The sequence below is a fragment of the Microcebus murinus genome, chromosome 19 (genome assembly GCF_040939455.1).
Source record: "Microcebus murinus isolate Inina chromosome 19, M.murinus_Inina_mat1.0, whole genome shotgun sequence".
Lineage (NCBI taxonomy): Eukaryota > Metazoa > Chordata > Mammalia > Primates > Cheirogaleidae > Microcebus > Microcebus murinus.
The window spans coordinates 25,633,071-25,658,405 of NC_134122.1; the positions used below are offsets into that span (position 1 = coordinate 25,633,071).

Genomic DNA, 25,335 nt, shown 5'->3' on the forward strand with positions numbered 1-25,335 from the left:
GTGTGACTAGCGCTGTCTCTGCGTTGGCAGCATGTGCTGTTGGACTTGGAGTTAGCCTTTCTTGGTGGCAATTCAGCTATATTCAAAAACTTAAATATGCATGCCCTTTGACCCAGCAACACCACTTCTAATTTTCTACCTTACATAAACAGATATATTAAAAATCTACATAACTGCCCAAAGATATATGTAAAAGAATCTACACCCCAGCATTGTTTGTAGTAGTGACAAGGCAGAAATAACCAAATACCCACGAATCAGGTAGTTACATAAATTACAGTACATCCATGGAATGAAATGTTATGATACAGTGGTTAAAATGAATGAGGTAGCTCTTACTAGGTAGGAAAGAAAGTCCATGATATATTATTCAATGAAAAAAGTTGCAAGACAACATGTAAAGTATGTTTCTAGTTTTAAAACATCTCCACACACATAAGAAGAAACATGCCCAGCCAGATGTAGTGTGACTCTCTAGGAGAGGAAGAGGGTTGGAAGTTTTACAACTAGCATGTATTTTATAACCAAGAAAAAAATAATGAGCAAGGATCATAAACTTTTATTTAATAGATATAACCAATAATTCAAAATACTTCATTCCACATGTTGCCGGTAAGAGAAAGGAAAAAAAGAGAAGGAAATGTTTGAAATGATTAAATGAAAAGGTCAGGAGAAAAGGAATCAGAAGAGGAAAGAGGCTGGAGAAACCCGCAAAAGAGAAATGAAAATAACAAAGGTAGGCAGAGGGGAGAGGGACGCTGAAAGCCTCAGTACCCCTGCAGTGCCACCTTTCATAGGTCACACAGGCCACTGGGGTTTCCTTCCTCCTTGGTAATAAAAGGCATCTACATTTTTTCTATGACCATAGGATTGAGGATATTCCCCTCACTCCTGCCCCATAAAATAAAGTATTTGGCCAATCAATTGTAAGGTCTATCAAGGAATTATTTAGCATTTCTGAATAGATTTTAAGATCCTCAAGGCCATCCACTTTTTAACTAGATCTTAGTATACATCTGCCACTCAAGTCTGTTGTGTTTTTTTAATTGAAACATTAGGTTGCTCTGTTCTGATGCCTCTACATCACATTTGATAAGAAAATTTACTTCGTAGTTCATACCTCTCAAACCTACAGGGAAAGAATGGCAGAGTCAGATTCGATCTCGTGGTGAGACATGGTAAAATAAAAGTCAGCTTAAAGGAAGGTGTTTTGGGGCCCTGGGATGTGTACCTTGCCATGGTATTGGAGCAGGATAAATTCATGTGGTGCTGGGGCCTCTGACGAAAGGGCCAGGCACACTGTGGCTGGACCACCAGGAAGGGGACCCGGCCCCTCACTTCGACCACTGGAAGGTTGTCCAACAACCCTAAGCACAGTTATGTCCCAAGACAGGTGTGTGTATGACAAGTGTGTGGCAGCATGGAGGCTCCCAGTAGGACATGGTAGACACAAGTGGCACAGGAACAAACTCATCTTGGGCTGACTCCCATGGGCCATCCTGGGACCAATTCTAGTTTCTTAAAAGAGAAACTCCTAAGAAACATCTGTAGAAGCAAGTTGGGCCTGAGGCCTTACAGAGCCTCCCTGACAGGCACCGAGCAGCGGCAACAACATGGAATCCAGTCGGAATGCTCGTTTCTCCACTCTTTATTAAAGCTAGGTCCTCCTGCCAACAGCAGCAGGCCAGGGCAGCAGCAGCTGGCTCAGGAGTGACAGGGACAGTGCCAGACCCCAGCCATGTGGGGCTAGAACTGAGACAAACCAACTTCCCAGTCCACCTTACCTGGCCCTTTCTGAGGCTCTTGTCTGTAGGGAGAGCAGAATCCCAGGACGGAGAGGCCATCGCCCAGCATTCCTGATGCCTCCCTGGGATCCCTGCCCTCCTCACCACCCCACCCAATAACCTTACCCAGCCGGGCGAATTCTTACCGACACCACCCAGGCCCTCTTCCCACCCACTGACTATCACTCCTCCTACCCCGCCCTCAGCCCCTAGCAGCCTGGCTGCTGGCTCTCAGCCCCCAAGGCCATGTCTACACTACAATGGAAGGAACTAGGTCTAAAAGGGAATGAAGTTGCATCAAAATCTGTTCTCTGGCTCCACTCACACTGGCCCAAAAACACGAAGGGAGGGGGGCTTCCTATGAGCCTCAGCTGCCCACCCGGTGGCTCACAAAGGCCCAGTCTGCAGGGTGGGGTGCCCAGCAGGCAGGGGTCTTGCATAGTTGAGTGCTTGGTTTGTCATTGAGCCATGGGCTCAGGTCCACACCCACACCCTGACACAGCCACTGTGAAAACCACCAGGCTCTTAGTGCCTCCACTGACCAGTCCATGAAATGGGAATCTAAACAGAAACACTACTTGTTCTAGTGTAGAATAATGACAGAAGCAGAGTTAAAGGGACCTGTGGATATTGTAGGGCACTAATTGTGGGATGTAGGAAAAAATCCTTTGACCAACTTCAGTCACTTTATGCTAAATGAGTGTTAGGCTCAGAAGGGCATGGCTGGATATGCCCACCAGCTGGAGAAGAGGTGGCAGCCCAGGGAATTGAAAGTGGGAGCCCAGGTCTGAGAGTCTGCACAGGGCACCCCAAAGATGTCTGAGTGTGCCACCTCCAGTTGCCAGAGGTGGGAGTACCAAAGGACTTAGAGAGGAAGCTGAGACTAAAACTCAACCAGTGGGACTAGCACCTGGCTGATCTCAGTGCTCAGGTGGGGTGAGGAGAGTGAGCAACTGCAGAGATTAAGGCTTCAAACTCCCTCGGGACCCTGCAAACACCTCAACCCATTGGCCCCAGCCACAAATTTGGTTTCTGGCTTTTTCTCCTCCCAGATTCTTCAGGCCATACAAGAGAGGGAAATAAATACCCAGTCAGAATGAAAGCTTTCCCATTTGCATTTCCATTTCCCTAGGTTAGGGTTCAGAAGTCCATCCTTTGGAAACCTACAAGGCTCCCCCCCAGCCACAAGCACAGTTCTTAACACCTTCCAGATACACTCAAATTATCAGAGGGCCCCTGAAGTCTCCCACTGAGGAATGGGAAGAAGTCATAAGCCAAACCCACCGGCAGCCCAGGCATCAGCGCTGGCCCACCTGAGCAGCTGGTTGCTCTTCCCTCTACCACCCCCCTCCCCTGACGCAAGGGCTCCCCGCCCTCGCTGTAAACCCCAGTTACAGACTCATATGTCACTTGTTCCCCCGGCCACCCAAATAGGAATCCGAGTAAAATAAATAGCATCGCCTGCCATCCCTACCGCTTTACTTCACAGCACAGACCCGGGATGTCACAGTCCGTGTTGGCGTTGCCGCCCTCTGCCCTAGTCGTCTCCGCGCGCTGCTCTTCTCCCCGAGTGCTCCCACACCGCAGGCCGAGCTCGGACGTGGCGGCCCGGTTCTCTGGGGCCGGGCGGGAGGAAAACCCGAGGCCGTGGGGCGGGGGCGGCGCACTGGGGGCTGAGGGAAGGCACCGCACCCAGGACTGGGACCCTCAGCCCCCCAAGGCCAGAGGAGCTAGGGCGGGCGCGCAGCAGCCTGCGCCCGAGCCGCCCAGGGGAGGTGCCGGTGGCCTAGCGGGCTGCGCTTCCTTGGGCCTCGGGCCCCTCACAGGACGCTCTCCTCATAAGCCCCAGAGGGCCCTTCGAAGGCCGCCTGGTGCTCGGAGCTGAAGCTGGTGCCGCCCGCGAACTCCAGCAGGGTGCTGCCGCGCTCCCCCGACCCGGTGATCGCGCCCACGTCCAGTGGCCCCTTGGCGGGCGCTTGGACCTTGGACGCGGGGGCTGGGGCCGCCGCCTGCCCGGGCGCCCCCGCCGTGCCGCGGTGCGTCTTCATGTGGGTGAGCAGGTGCGAGCTCTGCGAGAAGCGGCGGCCGCAGTTGGCGCAGGCGTAGGGCCGCTCGCCCGTGTGCGTGCGCTGGTGCGTCACGAGCACCGAGCGCTGCGAGAAGCGCTTGCCGCACTCCGGGCACGGGAACGGTCGCTCGCCCGTGTGGCCGCGCCGGTGCTTGGCCAGGTTGGAGCGCTGCGCAAAGCCGCGGCCGCAGTCGGCACAGCGGAAGGGCTTCTCGCCCGTGTGCGTGCGCCGATGCCGCTTGAAGTCTGAGCTGTGGCCGAAGCCCTTGCCGCAGTCGGGGCAGCGGTGCGGCTTCTCCTCAGCGTGCGCCCACTGGTGCCGCGTCAGCGCGGCGCTCTGCCCGAAGCGGCGGCCGCACTCGCCGCAGGCGTAGGGCCGCTCGCCCGTGTGCGCGCGCCCGTGCGCCGTCAGGTGCGCGCGACGGCTGAAGCCCGCGCCGCACACGCCGCACACGAAGGGCTTCTCGCCCGTGTGGCCGCGCACGTGCGCCGCCAGGTGGGAGCCGCGGGCGAAGCGCGCGCCGCACTCGGGGCACGGGAAGGGCCGCTCGCCCGTGTGCGTGCGCCGGTGGCGCGCCAGGTGCGAGCCGTACACGAAGCTCTTGCCGCAGTCTGCGCAGCGGTGCGGCCGCTCGCCCGCGTGGTAGCGCTGGTGCTTGGCTAGCGCGGCGCGGCGCCCAAACGTCTTGCCGCAGTCGGAGCAGATCCACGGGCTCTCCTCCTCTGCCAGCGCGGCGGGCGCCGGCTCGGCCAGCAAACCCCCGACGGCAGGCCCGAATGCGCGCAGGCCGCCACTGCCGCCGCCCCCGGCCCCGCCGGCGCCAAAAGGGTCGCAGGCCAGCCCGGCGCCCTCCACCAGGGAGAGCGGGCCCCCCATGGGCCCCGGCAAGGGGCGCCCGTCCCCTGGCAGCCGCTCCCCGAAGTCAGGGAGGCCCAGGATCGGGAAGCCGTCCGGATGGAGCCAGGACTTCGGGTGCACAGGAAAGTGGAAGCCGAGCGGGTGGGAGGAAGGGCCTTCGCCCTCCCCCAGGCCGTTGCCCAGCTCCACGAACCGCCTGTCCTGCTCGGGCTCCTCCTTGCTCCCTGGGGTAGGCACCTCTGCCGCCGCTGTCGCCTCCTCTCTCGCCTCGCCCCCAGCCTCGGTCTCGGGCTCTCTTTCCACCTCGCCCGCCTCAGGCCCCTCAGGCTCGGCTTCAGCTTCCTCAGGCCCCACCGTGGCCGGCGCCTCGCTGGACTCCCGCCGAGGACCGTCGCCACTGGGCTCCACACAGCCGCCACCGCGTCGGTGGCGCTGGAAGTCGGCGCGGAGGCGGAAGGCCTGGCCGCAGTCGGGGCAGCAGTGCGGCCGGTCGGCCGTGTGCACGGCCTGGTGCCGCGCGAGCGCTGAGCTCTGGCTGAAGCTGCGGCCGCAGTGCGGGCACGGGTAGGGCCGCTCGCCCGTGTGCGTGCGCTGGTGCGTCACCAGGTAGGAGCGGCGCCCGAAGCCCGCGCCGCAGAAGGCGCAGCGGTAGGGCCGCTCGCCTGTGTGGATGCGCCGGTGAGTGACCAGATGCGACTTGTAGACGAAGCGCTTGCCGCAGTCAGGGCACGGGAAAGGCTTCTCGCCGGTGTGCGTGCGCTGGTGGATGGCCAGGTGCGAGCGGTACACGAAGCCCTTGCCACACTCGTCGCAGCCGAAGGGCTTGACAGCCGCGTGGTAGCGCTGGTGCTTGGCCAGCCGCGACCTGTGTGGAAACACTTTGCCGCACACGTCGCATGTGGTTTCTGGCCGGCCGGCAAGAGCAGCCACCGTGGCTGGGAACGCCCAGGCCGACAGCAGGTTCGCACCCGGCTCCCTGCTAGGCAGGAAGGGCTTCGCCTCAGACCCATCAGCCAGGATCCCAAGGCTGCCTGGGTCAAGCCCCCACCCCTCTGGAGTCTGCGCTGAATCCGAGTCATCAGGGCCCCATGTCCCAGGTACGTCCCCCACGCCGTAGGCCGCTGACCACAGCCCCGGGGGCTCATTCTCCTCCTCAGCCACCTCTGCCAGGAAGTCCTCGTCATCTTCCTCCTCATGGTCCTCCATGTCATCAGTCCAGAACCAGGCTCCTGAAGGCACAAGACAAAGGTAAGAGAATATGATAGGAGGCCCTGGCAGGCTCTTGCCCCCAAAACTCACAGCTTTGGCTGCTCCGGAAGCTTTGTGACCACAGGAGCTCCCTCCATTGGTGAACAGGGCACCTCCATTTACAGAAGTGAGAGGATGCAAGCCCACCCCCAGCCCTGAACAGCCCCTGGGGCAGTAAAGCCGTAGCCCCCAGGTAGAAACTTTGCTGACAGGAGGAGGCATGCACATGTGGGTGTCCTTCCTAGGAAAGCCAGGGTTCCTTTCCTTTTTTGTTGTTTAAGAGGCAGGGTCTCACTCGGTTGCCCAGGCTGGAGTGCAATGGCATCATCATAGCCTATGCCCAGAAAGAGACACCCGGAAGTCCTCCCTGAAGCCCCTGCCTCCTGGAGAGCTCTGGCTCTGGGGCCCCACCTGCTGAGGACCTGCCTTTGTAAGCACGTAAGCTTTGCTCAGCATCCCTCCGGGTCTTCACCATCATCCACAGTGCTCCCTTCCACTCCCAGAGCAGAACCACAAGAGGCTCAACTGGGCAAGGAAAAACAGAGGGGCCAGCAGCCCGGCTCTTCATCCACCTGAATAGGGCCCAGTGACTGTGTGCGCAGGGTTTTTGTTTTTTTTTTTGAGACAGAGTCTCTCTTTGTTGCCCAGGCTAGAGTGAGTACTGTGGCGTCAGCCTAGCTCACAGCAACCTCAAACTCCTGGGCTCAAGCAATCCTGCTGCCTCAACTTCCTGAGTAGCTGGGACTACAGGCATGCGCCACCATGCCCAGCTAAGTTTTTGTATGTATATTAGTTGGCCAATTAATTTCTTTCTATTTATAGCAGAGACGGGGGTCTCGCTCTTGCTCAGGCTGGTTTCAAACTCCTCACCTCAAGCTATCCGCCCGCCTCAGCTTCCCAGAGTGCTAGGATTACAGGCGTGAGCCACCGCTCCAGGTTTCCCTGCTAGGTTGCCCCTCGGCTTGGATTTTCTGATCTGCTGTGCATTTGGGAAACGGCCGCAAGCTGGCTAAGACCGGGTGAGCTGCAGGCACCTTCCCATAACAAAAGGTCAGGCACCTCTGAGTTTCAGCCATTCTGTCCCTTTTCCCTCCTCCACTGAGTGCACCCCTGACCTCTCCCTTCTGCCCCTGGTGGGCTGTGCGGGTAGCACAGAACACAGATAGGGAGCCAGGTCTATAGAGTTTTCTTGTTTATGAAATGAGAGTGCTGATACACCTGCCATCACGATACTCCCAGGAGGGAACTAATCTTTATGGAACAGACAATAAGTCACACAGGGAACACAGGGCAGATGCCTGGCCGGCAGCAGCCCCAAGTCTTCCAAAGTGCCTGATCTTGTACACTTTTCACTGTGTCCACGGTAGCCAAGCACTGTGCCATAGCCCACCTCAGCATCTGGAAGGTTTGGGCTCCCACAGGTGGGGTAGGAATCTCCTCCTCACCCCACCCGGGATCCACAACCACGGTTCTGGCCTGTTTGAACCATGACCTGGCCTGGTGAGCCTGGACCACTGAGTCCTACCTTGAGGGAGGGTCAGAGCCCAGGAGGTCCCAGGGAGCCTGGGCTAGCCCCTGGTGTCAAACTCTGCACCCTACCATGCTGTGGCCTCAGCACAGCCTGCGTTGCAGATGGCATTCCATATGGTGACCTAGAGTCACTCAGAAAAACACAGAACTTGGCACAAACCTGACTTCAGCTGTGAAAAAAAAAATCATAAAAAAGGATAAGGAAATGGGTTGTTTCATTTTTTCATACTTTGTAATACTTTCTAAGTTTTCTATAATTGATAATATTATACTATTATAGTAAACATAGCTTTAAGTAAAAGAAAAGTTTCTTGTCACTATGCTGAGTCTACCTCTGATGGCCACTAGAGTGATGGGAAGTGGCTGTGCCCCCTCTAGGCATAGAAAAGGCCCAGTTCCTCCTCGCTGGATGCCCTTGTTTGGCAGCAACTCTCCCCAAATCTGGGAAGAATGGAGTACCCAGGGGGCAGGGAGGAGTTGGTGGAGGGGCAGGTAGTTTGGGATCATGGGCTCATGGAGAGATCAAAACAGGATCTTACCCTTAGGCTCAGATGGGGTCTTGAGTAGCTGTTAATTAGAGACCCCAGTGGCAAGGGGAATTCAAGTTGAGAAACATGTAGATTTCTTAGTGGCCTGAGTATGTACACCTCAGGACCCAGCCAAGGATCAACGACCACCTGCTGGGTAAGTAAGACTCAAAGAACTGGACACCCAGGCCAAAAGAGGGCCCTACAGGCAGCAGTCTTAGAGGCCCAGGGCTGGGAGGGAGGGTCAGGTCTCCATGACTAACTCCATGCCCTTTCCCTGGAGCCAATGAGCAGTGGAAAGGCCCTCTGGCCCTGGGAGGGGAGCCCCCACCCCCACTGGCTCTGTAGAGTGGACCTATTTTGACAGAAGACCTCGGGGGACCTCACCACTAGCTCCGGAGCTGGCATGGCCACTTGTCCAACTGGGACAACTGTGGGCCTGTACCTAAACATGCAGCAAGGTGATGAAGGCCACTGCTGACACTGAAGAAGGGTGAGGAAGATCATCCCAGCCCCTGGGCAGTGAGGCCTGGCTGCACCATGATGGTAGATCTCAGGAAGTAGCTGGGCTTCCTGCTGGGTGGGGGCCAGGCTCTGTCCTCCTGTTTTCTGCTGCCAAAGTGGGCCAGGCTCTTGGCCCTGGAATAGAAATGTCCCCTGTAACAGTTGCTCCAGGAACAGGGCTCCAAGGGAATCTTTTGGCTCTCAGATCCAAAACCCCTTTTTGGATCCAAGTACAGGCTCATCAGCTCTACTTGTCAGCCACCAGGAGCACAGTGGGGCAGCCCTACAACAGCAGCGCCGAGGGTCAGACACGGTTACTTCAGCCAAAACCACAGGGGAGGGGACGGGATAGGAGAGGTGAACTTCAAATGGAAGCTGGCATTTCATCTCCCTTGCACCTAACACTTGATCCTAGAGAGACTGGCCTCGGGCAATGACTAGCTAGGCCTCTGGGAAAAGCCCAAGGGACCACATCGAGCTATGAATAAAAGGCAGAAGCAGATCAGAGGTTCAAAGTCTGCTGTCTGGAGAGGGAGAACCTACCAGGGCTTGGCCACAAGAACATCTTCACAGCCTGTGTCCTGAACTGGGGACAGTGACCACCATGAAGGGGCAGGTGACAGGAGCTGGCAGAAGGATATCCAAACAAAGACCACCTCAGCAGGTTGGGGTGCCAAGGGAATGAATTAAAGATCTCGGATGTCAGTCGTACTAACGATCTTTTCCACATTCCTCCACAAATGCCAACATCTGGTCACAGCTGCTTCCTAATGTGAGTAATATCTGATGGGGTTGATGGCCTTTAGAGGTTTCTCCTGCAAATCTTACTACTGAGTTTTCCATGTGGGCTCACTATCCCACTGTCCTCCACCAAAGTAATTTTCCCACGGAGCTGAAGTCCCAAATCTGCTTGGTCTTACAAGGACTGCATGGGCCAGACCCAGGGATCGGAGCCCCTGTCTCCCTCAGCTCTGTCTTGAAAGGCAGCCTAAGGGCACAGCCTCTGCCTGGTCTGAATCCCACTTCCACCACTTACCGGATGCAGGACCCCGGGCAAGTCATTTAATCTGTTTCCTCTTATGTAAAATGGGTTTATAATAGCACCTGTAACCCCACTTTGTTGGACTGTTGCAAGGATTAAATAAATGAATAGCCATAAAGCACCTGCAATGGTACAGCAGAAGTATTATTATTGTTTCCAGAATTAGGTGGCACCCACTGCCATGTGTCACTGTAGACTATCTGAGGCTTCCCTCTACTATTTATCCCTTGTGTTCCTTTGGTCGTCACTCAGGCCACCCCTCAAATATCGGGCTCTCCCATCAGGCACAAGCAGTTGCAGATTCCACATAAGGCCTTTGCTCTGTGTGGCTGGACCCCACTCCCTGACCCTGGACAGGCCACTAACCAGCTCTGTGCCACTGGGCTGGAGCCATCCTCCAGCTCATGTGTGTGCCTTCCTGTCACCACCAGTGGTTGGTGCAGTTGAAGCTCCTTAAGGGGACCCTGGATGCACAAAGATCCCTGAATACGGGAAGAGGGGGTCTTCTGCTTCACAAACATCATACTTTTACCCAGCATCCCATAAACAGAAAGTCGGGGTCCCAAGCTTCTGCTCCTGGCCCTGGTTTAACTGTGCAGATGGCTGGTGATAATCCCAAGGGCCAACCAATGTCCCCTTCAGCAGAGCTCCCCCACAGACATCTCCAGTAAGTGCCCTGCCCCGGGTCCAGGACGGGACCCATGTAGGGCACTAATAAAATGTCCATGGGGAAGAGGATGGCCCTGAGCCCACATGCCTGGTGCAAGAGTCACAGTCTCCCTGTCCCCTGACCTGCTGCAGAGGTGGCCAAGGGCTGCTCAGCTCACCCCAAACACATCAAGCTGAGCACCATGCCACCACTGTCTACCACTCCCAGGCCTGAGCAACCTCTGTCCATCTAGGAACATGGAGACCCGCTCTCCAGGCCCAACCTGACCCGGGCCTCACAGTGAGTCAGAGTAGCGGGTTTACTCTGACTGAACGGTTCAATTTCTCTCCCTCTGGCAATGCAGGCCCTGGAGTCGGTTCTCTGTGTAGACCCGACACCTGCTCCCAGCCCTGACCACACCTGTGCCTCCCCACGCCACTAAATTTCCTCCACCGGACACAGAAACTCAGGATGGGCTCAGGGAGAGCCCCTCCCTCACTGGTGACAGCCATAGGGAAGGAGGGACACAAGGGTGAGTGCCCAAATATGCAGGCATTAGTGGCCCTCCCTTCCCACTAGGGGCTGCCAGGGAGATGGGGTGGCACCGGCCGGCAGGTCTGTGTTCCAGTGTGGGGAAAGCGGTGGCTCCTAGGCATGGCCAGCTTCTGCACTGTCCCTCGCCCTGGCCAGGCTGACCAGTATGTGAGGTGGGGGACTCCTCTGAGGACAGACACTGGGCCTGTCCCTTATTACAGGCGTGTGACCTCAGAAAAGCCAGCAGCCTCTCTGGCCTCAATCCCCTCATGTGTGACATGAGGCTATAATGCCAAGGACTAAGTATTAGGAGGAAGCCAAGGCCTGGCACTTCCTCACATGCAATTTTGGAAGACCAAAGCACTCCCAGGCCAAGGGAAGCCACCTGTCCTCCTCCCGTGTCCTATCTCCTCTGAAACCTGACCCGGCCCTATGTTCCCAGCACTCAAGAATCCCAAGGTCTCCTCACTCCATCCCTTCCACCTGCCCCCAGCCCAGGGATCTAAGGCAAGACAGGACCTGAGCCCCATGTCCCTTGGTTGGAACAAGAGAAGGAGTTCAATGATGTCCAGCATCCCCGGCAGGGGACGGCAAAGTGAAGGGAAGCCTCATGCTACGGACAGGCCCTCTGAAGCTTCCCAGGCTCTGGGAGGTGGAAACCACCAGAGCTGGTGCAGCCTCTGCCTGCAAGCAGCTGGGGACTGCAGGTGGGCCATGACAGTGGATGGGCCACTCAAGGTGCCTGCAAGCTCGGCAGGTGATGCTCTGAGCTCCCCTCCAGTGCCAGGGACTACGCTTTCTTACTGACCATTGGATTCTCTCACCTCGGTGTGTCTTTACCTCTTGCTGCTTGTAAACTTCATCTGTCTCCTTTCATGTGTGATGTTTAAGCCAGTTTAATCCTACATGTAGTATCCCTTCTATTCTCTACTTTCAGGAAGCAGCAGCCAAGGGGTGGAGGCTACCAGCTGCCCCTCTGGGAGCCACCCCCACACCAGGCTCTGCCTTTGGCCAGCATGACACCGGAGGCTGCCGCAAGCTGCCATCTGACTCACCATGCATGTGCTGAGCACCATGGACACACGGGAGAACAGCACACAGTGCCTCCTCTTACAGAGAGGAAGCAAACACCTAGGCAGGCTCATTCCAGGCTGTGCTGAGGGCTACGAATGCCGCCCACATCCTGGAGTGATGGGGTCTGGAGGCCTGAAGTCAAGGAGGTCAGAGAACACACGACACACAGGGGACCTGAGAACTAAGCCACGTTCGAGTTCCTAGCAGAGGAGACAACAGGTACAAAGGGCCTGAGGCAGGCAGGAGCTCAGAGAGAAAGGCTGTCAGTGGAGCTGAGCCCTGAAGGGCTGAGAGTGTAGGAGCAGCCTGGGACAGCAGGCCTCAAAGCAGCTGTTCAAGTGTTGAAAGAGACCCCTGAAGGGTAAGGCAGCTGGCAGTATAGGGACACCTGTGGCCACATGCCTTGGTGGCCTGGTGCCAGCCTGGGCAGGGGTAGAGCAAGGGAGGCAGAGGGACAAGGACCACACAGGCATGTGGCCAGGCCCACTTGGGGCTCTGCAAGGACAAAAAGCAGAACCACCAGGCCCGGATGGAGAAGCAGCCACATGAAGCCTGTAGTCACCACGGCACAATCTCCCCCAGCCGTGTTCTCTGCCCTGGTGCATATTGGGGGCCAGCAGGAAACAGGGTTCACCCAGGGACAGCGATCTGCTAGGCAGCCACACTGGGCATTCACAAGGGAGCAGGACCTGCAACCTACGCTGGGAGGAGAAAGGCAGGCAGGGAAGGGCTGGGTGGAAAGAGGCCCAAGGGCACTGGAGGCAGGAGGCCGTGGGCCAGAAGCACAGTTGGGGGAAGGGGGTGCCCAGTGGCACTCTGGAGGGAGTGGGCATGTGTGTGGGGGGGGTGCCAGAGTCCAGCTGTCATGTGTGGCCCAACTAGTCAAGGAGCACAAGAGAGGAACATACGTGTGTCTTGCAAGACTATAATCTAGAAACAAACCGTCAGCCGGGAACAGTTAGCCTCTGTCCTGCCCACACCCAGCACTCTCCATCAACTCAGCTGAGCAGAAACGAACGTGGGGGAGGTGGGAGCACAGAGGTGGCCCAGCAGACAGGCTGTAGGTACACTGGAGATGGAAAAGCCCAGATGGCTCCACTGTGCCTGAGCTGTGCACAGCCTCTGGCACTGTAATCCCTCCACGCAAGCTTGTGATACACTGAAGACTGTGCCCAGGCCCCACATCCACTGAGAGCTCTATCGACAGTCAAGGCCGAGGAGCATCATGACTAACCACGGGGGCAGGCCAGGGGTGCCAGCCCCTTAGGAAGCCCTCAAGCCCCAGCCAGATGTGCAGGTCACATGGTGTGTGTCACTCGGACTGAAGGGACCACCTCTGCTTGAGCCTGCAAAAGGCTCTAACCCAGGACCCTCCAGGAAACATGGAGGGCCAGGGTATATCCAGACCATGTGCCAAGGAACTAGCCAAGGCAGGTCTGTGTCCCCTACCCCTCTGGGTGGCTTTTCTGAGCTGTGCACGTATATAGGACACACCTCCCACTAAGCTCCTCCAGGGAGCATTGCACCTACATCCCAGCCTCGTCCTGGAGGCAGCAGCAATATTTCTTGCCAACCAGAGCCTTCCTGACTCTGAAGCCCAGGAAAGGTTCCAAGAGAGTCCCGAAGAATCTGGAGAATCGGGGCAGGAAGGGCATCATGCAACACAGGGAAGACTCACTGAAAATGGGCCTGACCCACCCTAACAGCCAGTGTCAAAGCCAATTTCCTCATCTGTAAAGTGCGGCTGACAGCTCCCCTGACCCTCACGGAGCTGTTATGAGGACCACAAGTGCACATGAAAATATCCTGAAGACTACACGTGTAGGCATGTTGATGGCACAGTGTTTGTCTATATTTTTATTTTACAACACGTCTATGAGCTGCTCCTCCCTGGGCAGGTGTCACCCTGGACCCAAGCCACAGGCACCTATGGGGGCAGGGACCTCCATGGCACTTCCTGAAACGCTGAGAATAACACAGACTCCACCAAGTACCTCAACACAACCAAGAGTCTGACATCTCCAGGTGGGAAACTATGCGTTTAGTTGAAATTCTTTATTCTTCAGACGAAGAAAGTGAGGCTCACAGAGTTGAAGGGTCAGAGCCAGACTGAGGTCTGACGCCCCCAGAGAAATGTGCCACCCTGCATGCCTTCTGTACTCATCCCTCTGAGATCTCTCCAGAAGGCCCCAAACTGCCCAGCCAGGTCAGACCCCCACCCACAGGCCTTCCAGGGAGAGCAGGGAAGGCCGAGAGAGACCCTTCTTGCAAAGATGGCCAAACGGGCAGAGCAGCTGGAGGACTGGCTGGGCTCTCCGCATCAGCAAGGCCTCACCAGTGGTCCACAGGTGCCTTGGGCCCAGCCAGGCTCCGGGCTGACTACATGGTAACTGGCCCCTCACATACAAAAACATCACAGGCTCCAAGGTGAGGACAGAGAATCGTTTTTAAGTTTCCTAAAAGGAACCTCTAGGTTCTCCGAGGACCTCCCAGCCCTTGGGCCTCTATGGAGCTGGAACCAAGGGGAGCCAAGCTGCACGGGCAGAGGTCGGCACTCGATGTCTCTGCCAGCCCGCCCCACACCCCAGGCCCTCAGCACTTAGACCGTCACAGGGACCAGGTGCCCGGTCTGCAAAGAGCTCAGTAAAGGCCAAAGTCAGCACAAACCCCTGAAATTCCACCTCACGCTCACCTGTGTAGACGCCAGTGACAATGTCTCCCTCCTCAGGCCGGGGGCTATCTGGGACCCATGGTTCTTCCCCTTGTTCCAGCCGGAAGATCAGATCGGGCTTGGGGATCGGGTACCCTGCCCAGAAGAAGAAACGCAGCTGCAGGAGGCTCCGAGGGCCCTGCCGGCACTCAGCTCATGCCCAGGACCAGCCCTCCCCACCTCGCTCTGTGAGGAATGTGGGTCTCAGGGGACACAGATACCCAGACAGCACTGAGGGCTTTCAGGCCTTGCCACAGCCATGGGAAGCAGGGACCCGATCCCAGCCGATCCCAGGGACTCAGGCTCAGAGAGGGTTGATGAGCCAGCTTGTACAGGGCAGAGCACTCCCTCCTGCATGCGCCTTTCCCCGACCACCTGGTAGCCCCTGCCCAAACACCTCCACCTGTGAGATGCCTGCACCTCTGCCCCCTGGCTCAGGGCACTGCTGGACCACTGTGGGGTCCCCAGACATCCCCCACCCAACCCAGAAGCCAGGTGGTCCTAGGGCTTCCCTGGGAGGTGGGCTGGCCCCAGCATCTACCTTTGCCAAGATCCTGAGGTTCGAGAAACCCCTTCTCAGACAGCTAAGCTCCTGGCAGCCATCACACCAAGCTGCCTCTTAGGGACAAGAGGCCCCTTCCTTACCCAAGGACACCAGAATCCCATAGTTCTCCTCCATGACTTCCTGGTACAGACCCCGCTGGTCTGTGTCCAGCCTTTCCCACTCTTCCAGAGAGAAGTACACAGCCACATCTTCAAAGGTCACTAGCCCCTGGAAAACAGCCCCAGACACTTCCCTGAGCTGCCTGGGTGAGAGACCGAGGGAGCCAGGGACAGTAAGCCAGTGAGAATGGAATGTGGGTCTCAGGAGACATGGATGCCCAGACAGCACTGTGGCTTTCAGGCCTTGCCACAGCCATGGGAAGCAGACACCTGATCCCAGCCAATCCCAGGGACTCAGGCTCAGAGAGGGTGGATGAGCCAACTTGTATGGGGCAGGACTCACACTGAGGCCAAGAGGCAACATAGTCAGGCCCTGGCCCCTCCTACGTCATGAAGTCTGGCTCAAGCCAAGGCCGTGGCCACATCAGCAGTGTGAGGGCCCACTCCTAGGTGGACAGGAGGCATCAACTGAGTGTGGGCACTGATGCCCAATCTGACTGGGCAGCAGAACCCAGAGCCTGGACAGGTGGCAGGCACTCCAGCTGAGGGGGCAGCCCGAACCCAGGGGAGAGCCAGGCCTCTGAAGTCACTGTCCACAGCGCAGTTCAGTGAGTGGCAGCCAAAACAATCAGGACAATCCAATGGCCTGGGAAGGGTCAGACCCCAGGAAAACAGAAGCATATCCCCAGGGCTTGGGGCTGGATGCCCTGCCACTTCCTGCAGTCCTGTCGCAGCGCAGAGCCGGAGTTCCGCCTGGGCAGCCCAATGCTGCTGCTGCTGACAGCAGAGGTCTCCAGGGCAGCAGGTGCCAAGGCCCCCTGAGGAAACCCTGCCTGGGTTACCTGAGCTCCAAACAGAAGAGGGCAGCTCACCTGAGACCCAGCTGTCAGGAAGTCATCCTCATCATCATCCTCCTCCTCCTCCTCTTCCTCCTCCTCCAGGTCCTCATCCCCAGGAGTGGCTGGAAGCCCGGAGGCCTGCAGGGCTGGGGGGAAGCTCTCTTAGGGGCCAGCTGCCCTTTAGCACTCAGCCTGGCCGCCTCTGCCCAGCCAGCGAAGAGGGTCAGCAGCCTCAGCTGCTCCCTCACTCCCAAACCCAGACCTGCCACCCAGCTCCACCCGCTCGGGGCCAAGAGCTCTCCGGACTTGGCCCATCCCTGTCCCAGCCCACCCATCCCTCCTTTCCCTTCTCCCCGAGGGTGGGCTCCTTTCTCTTACCCTTTTCCTGAAGCACTGGGGACTTGGCATCACCACCAGGGCTCAGCTGCTCCTGGGTCCCCAATGCTGGACTCTGCTCCTCTGCCAGGACCTCCTCCACGTCATCATCGTCCTCCTCCTCCTCCTCTGCCCCCACCTCCACCTCTGCCACCTCTTCTACCTGCGCCACGTCCTCTACCTCCTCCTCCTCTTCCACTACTATCTCTTCCTCCTCCTCTTCCCCTCTTTCTTCCTCCTCCTCCTCCTCCTGGTCAGCATCACACTCTGACCCATCCTCGATCCTCTCCAGCTGGGTGGTCGGGGAGTCTGGCATTGTGTGAAGGGCTGCCATCCTCCCTGGGAGAGCCTCTGCTGGGCCTGGAACAAATGGGCACAGGGTGAGAGGCCGCTCACAGCACAACACACAGGTCCCTTCACGGGGCCTCCCACCAGCCTCTGAGGGGGAGGATTTACTCCCCACATGATGTAGTTGAAGACAGCTGGAAGCTCCAGCTCTTTCCACAAACTTATGCTGAGTAACCAAGACATTCTGAAAGGTGGCCTGAGAGCCCCTCCCCATGGCCCCTGGGATGTGGGTCTCAGCTCTCTCACCAACAACTCCATGCCTGGCATGAACTGCTGCCCTCTCTGGAAGTAAATCAGGCATTTATCCTACAGTGTTTATCCCCAGGGACCATGAGAGCACTGAGTCAGGGCAACACAGCCCAAGGGTGGTCCATGATTAGCTGAAAGGCATGAGCACAGCCTACAAGGAACAGCCCACCTGACACCCAGAACAAAAAGCAGCTTACCCAGTCCTTAACACATGAAGGAGACCAGCGGAATGCCCAGGAGAGGTCTACTCGCAGCCAGGCTGTAGGCACTTGCAAGGCACGATAGGGAGAGGGGATGGGGGGTGGCAGTGCTGGTAAGACAGGCCCCAAGAAGCAAGTGGGTCAGGCTCCTTCCTGTGGGACAGGGAAAAGCGGGGGCCAGAAGCAGGCATTAACCCGTCTGCCCTCATCTCTCGTTCTGTGCAGCATGTCAGGGAGACTTGGCTCCTCTGTGGACCAGCACAGATGATGGAACGTGCCCTGTGACATTTCTTCAAGCGTGGGGATTTGACTCCTAAGTTCCAAAGCCCCAGAGGCTACAGGGTCCTACCCTCCCAACAGTGTTACAGACAGCTCAGCCCAGAGTCTCAAGGGAGACACAGCCATGCTGACCCCTGGAGCCCAGGGCCATGGGCACAGCAGGATGGCAGCTGCAGGCACTGGGGCCTCCATTCAGCTGCATCTCCTTCACCAGCCCCCTGTGGAGTCCCAAGGGCAGGGCTGAGCCATGGTTTTGAGAATCACTTTGTATGGCTCCTTTCTGAGTATAAACTTGACCCACACCATCAGTATCACAGACGTGAATGGGGCCATGCCCAGCACAAGCCAAGCCCACCCCAGAATCCTGGGCGTGAGGGTATAAACCCCAAGGGGATCCTGAAATGTCAGGCCACACTGTGCAGGGGCCCACCCAGCTCTCTCAGCAGACAGTATCTGCCACAGAACACCTACAAGACTGGGTGACTCACATGGGCACAGCACAGACCACCAGCCCAGTGTCTCAGGACGCATGGGAGGAAACTGCTCAGTGCTTAGCTCTCCATAACCCATCACTTTCCTGTTACTAAGGCAGCAGATGCTCATTTTCTGAATTGTTTTGAGCAGCTGCTTTAAAATTCACACTGTAACAGCCAGGAAACTCTGAGTGCTCATGCAGGCCCACCCAAGTTCAGAGGCTGGGACACACTGGCATCCAGAAGCCACCTCTGTCCTGACCGTCACATTTTCCTCCCTCCAGCCCCCATCCTAGTTCCAGTATCACTGGCCCCAAAGCCTCAGGTCACAGTGATGCCTAGTAGGTCACCAGTCTCCAGCCTCTCTCAGAAGCCCCCAGGGTCTCTGGTGTGTGAAAATGTCTGAAACGTAGAAACACACTTGCTGTGTGCATGTTACCCTAGCCACCTCCAGGAGGACTCGGCCCTGCCAGCACTTGGGGACCTGAGAACACTCAGCTGCAGTTTCCCAACCACCACCCACCTGAGGCCCAGACTAGGGCTTTTCTCAGGAAGGCCTCAGGCTGCCAATTCAGGCTGAGCCCAGATGCCGTGCCAAGCACCCCAGAGCTGTCTCCTGGCTGGCCACCACTAGAGCAGCAACCTCAGATGCCCATGGGCCAGGCCACCATATGTGAGGACCCAACAAAAGAAGCGAGCTTCATGACTTTGGAATAAAGTATCCCACGTTCGCCTCACCTCAGTACCTCTGCATGTGCCATTCCCCCTCTCCAGAACTCTCTTCCCCTTTTCTTCAGGGACCTTCTGGAGGTGGCCCCCCTGGATGCCTGTTACACAGGGTTCCTTGTATTCTTCCCTTGCAGCACCCACATTTTTTAATATATTTATGGAACTGTCTTTTGTCTAAGTACAGTCAAAGGAGCTCCCTTTGCTCATCTCTGAATCCCCTCCCATGCCAGACACACAACAAACATTCGCATAAGTTACTGAAGAAATGGCTGTAAAGCCTGCGGTTGATGCGACAGACATGGAATTTTTTTAACTCAACATTCTGGTCCTACCGTTGTGCTCCAGAACAGGATGACCACTACTGGGGGGTCCTTCAAACTGAAAATCACCCCAGAAGCAATGGAGAGTCTCTGCCTCCAAAGAGGATCCAGGGTAAAGCCTCTTCTCCCAAGAAGTCTACCCACACCAATGACCAGAGAAGGGGAGGACCAGCCCCGGCAGAGGACAGCAGTCCCCCTAGCAGGCCCAGAGCCAGACATCCCATGTGCCCCAACCCAAGGTTCAGGACAGAATACTTTGAAAAATGGACTTCAGGGGGAATGTTAGAGTTTATATTCTGGCAACTCAGACCTGAGTTCTCTGCCAGCCCCAGACCCACACCTTCTCCCGTCTCTTTCCAACCTGTCAAACCACTGAAAACTTACTTTGCTCACGACTCCCTTGGCATCTGATTCCAGGTCAGAAGCCACAGGGGGTCAGGTTAAGCAGCCTCATCAATGTAAATCCCCGAGTCATCCCAGACCCTCATTTCCACTGGGGCCCTGCACCCTGGGATATGGTGCTGCAGACATTTAGAGCTGAGTGTGACAAGACAGCTTCCAAGAGAAGGAATAGAGACAAGGACAGAAAGAAGTGGCAAAGCCTAAAAACTGTTAGAAACACTCCACAAAAGTCCCAAACCCAAGGAAACACACTTAGGGGAATAGGAGGATATGTGTGGGTACACTTGTTTCTAGTCCCCTTCTTTCCATCTGGGTGGCCCCACTGACCTCAAGGCCCTTCAGGCCTTCAGGTCCTCCAAGGAGACTTCCTTCCCTGATCACTGCAATCCTGTCTGTCCATGGACTTTGACTCCCCCTACTCTCCTGGGTTTGCTCCCGGTGCAGGTATATCCATAGGGGCCATCCCAGATCTCAGAGGGCTGCCCCCTCACCACTTCAGCCAACTCCCCAGACCTGCCAACACTTGTTGAGCCAAACCAAGTGCCAAGGTTTCCCCACACAGGCAGAGCTAGGGACCTGCATCTCATAGTGCCTGTATCTCCCCTTCCCCCTGCCTCTAGGGTCCCTGACCAAAGGCCAGCTTCTGTCCTACCTCCGCTGGCACATGGGGCAGTCCAGACCCCATCCACCCCTAGGAATGGGTTTCTCTACCCACCTACAGCCACAGAGGACAGCAAAGCAGCCCACAGGGGCTCTATCTGCAGATGAGGGAATGCTCAGACAAGGCCCCCCAAGGTCACAAAGCAGGCTCTTGGGGGCGACAGCCAAGCCACCTCCCTGCCCCAGGGGGTTTATTGGGCCTCCACCTCCCGCAGAGACCAAGGCGGTGACAGCCCCTCCTGGATGGGTGTGTCCCGGGGGCGGCGCGGTCCAGACCCTGCCCCTGCGGCCGGCCGGGGAGGGGCGGCCACCTCCCGAAGTGTCGCGCGTGTCCTCCGCAGCCCGCCCACTCGGCGCTGCCTGCCTGGACCGGCCCGGGGGCATCAGAGCCCGCTCCCAGCGCGCAGGCCCGGGCAGGGGTCCGCGGAGGGCGCGGAGAGGGGACGCTGCCGCGGAATCCCCGACCCGCGCGGCTCTGGCCCCGCCAGGCCCAGGCCCCGCCGAGCGCCGCGGCCTCCCCAACCTCCGCGCCCGGCGTCGAGGGGCAGCCTGGCCCCGCCGCCGCCCCCGAGCCGGGCCAGCCGCACCTGCCGCGCGCGCCGCCGCCCCCGCCCCGCCCCGCGAGGCCACTCACCGCGGGAGCCGCGCCGGCCGAGCCGCAGGCCGGACTCCGGGGCCGGGCCGGGGCCGGGGCCTGCGGGCGGCTGCGCGCCCCGCGCTACACAAAGTGACGGCCCCGGAGCTGCGCGGCAGCGGCGCGTGGGCACCGGAAGTGCCGCCGGCCGGCCCCGCCCCGCGCGCGCCCACGGGGGGGAACTTCCGGTCACGCGGGGCCGCCGGCGCCGAGTCTCGGAGCGCGGGGACCGCGGCGTCCCGGACCCTCGTGGGTCCCCCACGGCCCTGCCCCGGCGGCCTGCCCGCCTGGCGGCCCAGGGCAGCCCCTGGGGGTGCCGCGAGGTCCGGCCGCTCCGACCACGGCCTCCCCCAACCCGGCCACCTCTGCTGTGATCCAGGGGGCGCCTGCGGGTGTCCGTCCACAGGACCCGCCCGGACCCCACGACGGTGCAGGGAGGCGGCGAGCCCGTGGGCGGTGGAGATTGGGGGCGGGGCCGGGAGAGGCTAGGTGCCCGCGCCCGCGTGGGTCGGTGCTGAGCGGGCCCCGGCAGACGTCCTGGGGTTCGCAGGGCAGGTGGACAGATGTAGCCAAGGACTAGGGGGCGGCTGAATGCGGGAAGGGCCGGGGCTGCCGAGGCCACACCTGGAGGGAAGGGCCGTCCACGCAGTGAGTAGCCGGTGTGGAGGCAGAGGGGCAGGCGGCCCTGGGAGCTGTGGAAAGGTCGGTAGGCTCGGCGACCACCCGTATGCCTGCCCCCCACGGACGCAGCTGATGATGAATTCTGGGTTCCGCAGAGTCTGGGCATTTTTCAGCCAGGAATGAGTCCCGGGCTCCTTCCCCAGCTCCCACCCTACGTGTGTACCATTATTCTTAGTGCTTTTGCGTGGTGTCTCCCGGCCTTGAACCCTCGGACAGGGCATCAGCCTGACTGGACTAGAGGTGGAGGAGGACTCAACCTTTGTCCTGCAGAGGGGTGCAGTGCCGCGAAAGCCTCGCCTTTCCCACAACACCAGCTGCCCGCCATTCTGCAGAATTGGACCCCTCGCGATGATCATGCTTGGCTATTGGTCTTTTCAAATGTTTCAAAGTTGGTGGGGTTTGGTGGCTCACACCTGTAATCGTAGCACTTTGGGAGGCTGAAGTGGGAGACCAGCGTGCTCACCATGGCAAGACCCTGTCTCTACAAAAAATACAAAACTTAGCAGATGGGGTCATGCCCGCCTGTAGTCCCAGCTACTCAGGAGGCTGAAGCAGGATCACTTGACCCCAGAAGTTAGAGGTTGCAGTGAGCTGTGATGATGCCATTCTAGCCTGGGCAACAAAGCGAGACTCTTCCTCAAAAAAAAAAAAAAAAAAAGAGTTTTAGGCTGGATGTGGTGGCTCAAGCCTATAATCTCAGCACTTGAAGGCAGGATCACTTGAAGCCTAAGAGTTTGAGATTAGCCTGGGCAACATAGTGAGGCCCCTGCCATCTCTTAAAAAAAAAAATCAAATTTAAAAAAAAATTTTAAAGTTAGTAACATTTAAAAATTGAGAGTCCCACTCTTGAAAAAGAAACAAAATTGAAAAATCAGAAGTTCTGGCAGCACCGGGCCCACACAGGATACCAGTGAGTAGGGCCTAAGACGTGACCACCCTTGTGGATGGGACTGGGCTTTGTCACCTCCCCAGTACTCACCACTCCCCGACACCTCTCTCCAGGCTCTGTGTGTAACGCACCTGTCTGGTCCTGTGGGTATTTTAAGCTTTCCAGCTCTGGACCCCTAGCTTAGACCCTACCCCACCATACCTGACCTGGCAGGTTGAGCAGGAAGCGGCATTCACCCCAGATGGTTCCAATGAAGGGCTCCAACTGTAGGATAATTAATTAACCAAGGGGAAAGGAAGCCACAGGAATGTGGGAGCCCCAGAGACTGGCAGCCTCTGCCACCCTTAGACCTGAAGCAGAGGAAAGGGCAGAATGTTGCCAAGCCTGGAGAGAGCTAGAGGAATAGAGGTGGGGTGAATTGGTAGGAGCTGTGATTATGGAGGGACAATACCCCAACCCTGCCTTCCCATCCCATGTCACCTGCCAGCGCTGCCATTGGCCAGATCAGCTGTAACATAGAGGGCAGAGGAATCCAGGGGACGCAGTCCTTAGTCAGTCTCCTGGGAGCCAGGGCCAGGGAGAAAACAAGCTTCAGGGGAAGGGTATGTGACGTAATCAATGATTCCATCCTTGCCCTAGACCCCTCCACCTGTCAGGCAGGGACCCCCGTCACTCCACATCTCAGATCTTCTTCTGGCTTGTCCTCCCACCTGATACCTAATCCATGACTCCGTTTCTTCCCCACAGAGATTTTTCCAAGGCAGACTCTCCCCATTCAGCAGGCCCCTCCCCTCCCAATAGTCTCTTCCCCCGTCTAGCCCCAGTTCCCTTCAGCTGATGCCCTTCCCCAGGGTAGAGGCTGTGCAGAGAGCTTTGGCCCCTTGGCCCTTCAGGTTCTTCCCCGTCTCTGAGGGTCGCCTCTCCTTCCTCCTGCCCCACGAAAGGCAGAGTTCCCAAAGCTTGTCTCACTCAGAACACAGAGTGATGCAGAGCCAGGCAAATGTCCCTCAGTCCACCAATTTAGTGTGTCCCTGGTCAAAATCAGGCTTGCCAAGTGCCCCCTCCCTGCCCCACATTTGTGACTACAAGAGTAAAGTGCTTGGGACCACCTGCCATTTTGTAAGAATTAAACGGAAGCACTTGCTAGGAGACTTTGTATCAATGTTTACTTTACAATCAGATAAATGAAAACTCTCTCTCTTCTGACTCCCTCAAGGCCCCCTCGACCCCTTCCATTCAGTCCTGCTCTCCACAGGCCAGGATGGGATGCTGGGTGTGGCCTTGCCAGTGGCCTCCGACTGGCTGAGCCTGGGCAGACCACCCTCCCCCAGGCCCTAGGTCACCTTTGTGCCTACTCAGGGTAGCGATTTGCTGTCCCAAATAGGCCACACTTGGGCCATCCATGTCCTGAAGTCACTGGGCCCTGAGCCTTCCGGCTACCTAAGTCTGGAGCTGCAGGGGTCAGGGCTGGCTGCCCCAGGTGTTGTAGGCACAGACCCTGGGCATGACCATAGGACAGGGCCCCTGCTAGGCCAGCCTCTCCCCATGGTAGACACAGGTTCCAGCCTGGGTCCTCCTGCTCCCTCCCCTGTATACATAGAGTCTTTGTGGCATGCTTGTGTAGCAGCAACATTCCTGAAAGCACCATGTGGCCTGTTGCTTGGATGTCATGAATGTCACAGTCCCAGGCAAGCCTGGCCATTGGCCCTCTCTGGCCACCCCTTTCTGTGGGTTCTCAGGGACCAAAACCAGACCCTCCCTCCCTCTGATGCCTGCAGCCTTATCCCTGGACTCCTGGCACACACACACACACATACACACGCATGCGCGCACATGCTTTTTCTTTATTCTTAGCGCGTGTTCACACATGTATGTGTGCACTGTCTCCACGATGACCTGTTTACACTCACTGCACATGCATTACACTCCTGTGTGTGCTGGGCTCTGCGCTCACTGCTGGGGCTTCTGAAGAGCTTGGGCCTGGCTGTCAAGTGGGTGGGGAGACAGAAGCCTTCTAATGGGGCCACGTGGCTTGCCCAGCTCCAGGAATCGCTCGCTGAGGCTGTGAGAGCCACACATGGGCCTGGCGGGGCAGGAATCTGCAGGGAGAGGACCACAGGAGCAAAGGCAAGAGAGCCTGGGAGCTCCCTGTACCCAGGACATCCCCAGCCACTGCCCCCCCACGCTCAGTGCAGGCCCTGCCCCCACCTGCAAGGAGATGTGATCTTACCCTGGGGCTTTCAGAACTCAAAATCCTGCCTAGCAATGACAGGGTGTTTTGATAACACTTCTAAATGCCGGCAGGTATTGGTGTTCCATATCATGGCTGATTGGAAATCGGGTGGGATTTGATGCAACTTTTCAATATGACGGGCTGGGTTCTAGATGCCAAGTCCTGCCCATCACCTGCCCCTGCATAAGGCACCTGGTGAGCTGGAAATACAAGGAACATCAGGGAAGGGAACCCAATCCCACTCCAACAAAAACCGAAAGTAGGCGATGCTCCCCAGGCCTCCCCTACGAAGGGCTTGAGGCCTTCTGCCAACACGAGGTGAACTGGGGAGGGAGGGAGGGTGGACCGGCCTGCACCAGTCCACCTGCCACCCAGCTGCTTGCTCGAGCAGGAGGAGCCAGGACAGAGCTGGTTGGCAGCCTGCCCCTGGGTGAAGCCTGCCCAGGCCTGTGCACCTGCTCTGGAGCAGGAAGCAGCCAGAACAAGAAAATCAGATACCCGCATGGACGCCGCTGCTTGGCCCAGCCAGTGCTGGCCTGTCAGTGGGCACCTTTCCCTCCCTCACAGCCAATGATGGGCGCTTGCAGGAGTGGGCTGGGGCAAGAGGGAAGCAACAGCCCTCTCAGCCTCAGCGTGAGCTCCTCCTGCACCTCGGGGCATCAGGCCTGGGACAGGATGAGTCCTGAAGTCCCAACTGTGAGGTGCAGCCTGAGCGCTGTGCCAGGAGCTGAGAGAAAGCAGAGGAGGGGTCGTCCCTGGCCTTCCCAGAACAGGTGGCGTCTCAGCCCAGAGACCGGGACACAGTGGGGCAGGGGACACCTGGCCTGAGCAA

The 25,335-nt window shown here is 57.8% G+C and overlaps 1 protein-coding gene across 3 annotated transcripts; it reads right to left on the reverse strand.

Annotated features, from left to right (window-relative positions):
• Window positions 1-1,632: 1,632 nt before the first annotated feature.
• Window positions 1,633-20,836, reverse strand: ZNF316 (zinc finger protein 316). 3 transcript variants are annotated; one of them, XM_075995275.1, is made up of 7 exons: window positions 20,701-20,836; window positions 17,201-17,356; window positions 16,410-16,766; window positions 16,065-16,177; window positions 15,175-15,301; window positions 14,512-14,625; window positions 1,633-5,940 (listed from the first exon to the last, which is right to left on the reverse strand). In XM_075995275.1, the coding sequence occupies exons 3-7, from the start codon at window positions 16,738-16,740 to the stop codon at window positions 3,605-3,607; spliced, it is 3,021 nt and encodes a 1,006-aa protein (XP_075851390.1). In that variant the 5' UTR covers window positions 16,741-16,766; window positions 17,201-17,356; window positions 20,701-20,836; the 3' UTR covers window positions 1,633-3,604. The 3 variants fall into 3 exon arrangements, with proteins under 3 accessions (XP_075851390.1, XP_012614295.1, XP_075851389.1); XM_012758841.3 differs by lacking the exon at window positions 20,701-20,836 and having other exon boundaries at window positions 17,201-20,579; XM_075995274.1 differs by lacking the exons at window positions 17,201-17,356; window positions 20,701-20,836 and having other exon boundaries at window positions 16,410-17,191.
• Window positions 20,837-25,335: the final 4,499 nt, after the last annotated feature.

Excerpts from the sequence above, each read along its gene's own strand:
- ZNF316 (XM_075995274.1), bottom strand. The coding sequence starts at position 17,055 with ATGCCTGATTTACTTCCAGAGAGGGCAGCAGTTCATGCCAGGCATGGA. Across the intron at positions 16,178-16,409 it reads CCCAGTGCTTCAGGAAAAGG|CCCTGCAGGCCTCCGGGCTT; the intron begins GTAAGAGAAAGG and ends GCTTCCCCCCAG. Across the intron at positions 5,941-14,511 it reads TGTCACTGGCGTCTACACAG|GAGCCTGGTTCTGGACTGAT; the intron begins GTGAGCGTGAGG and ends TTGTGCCTTCAG.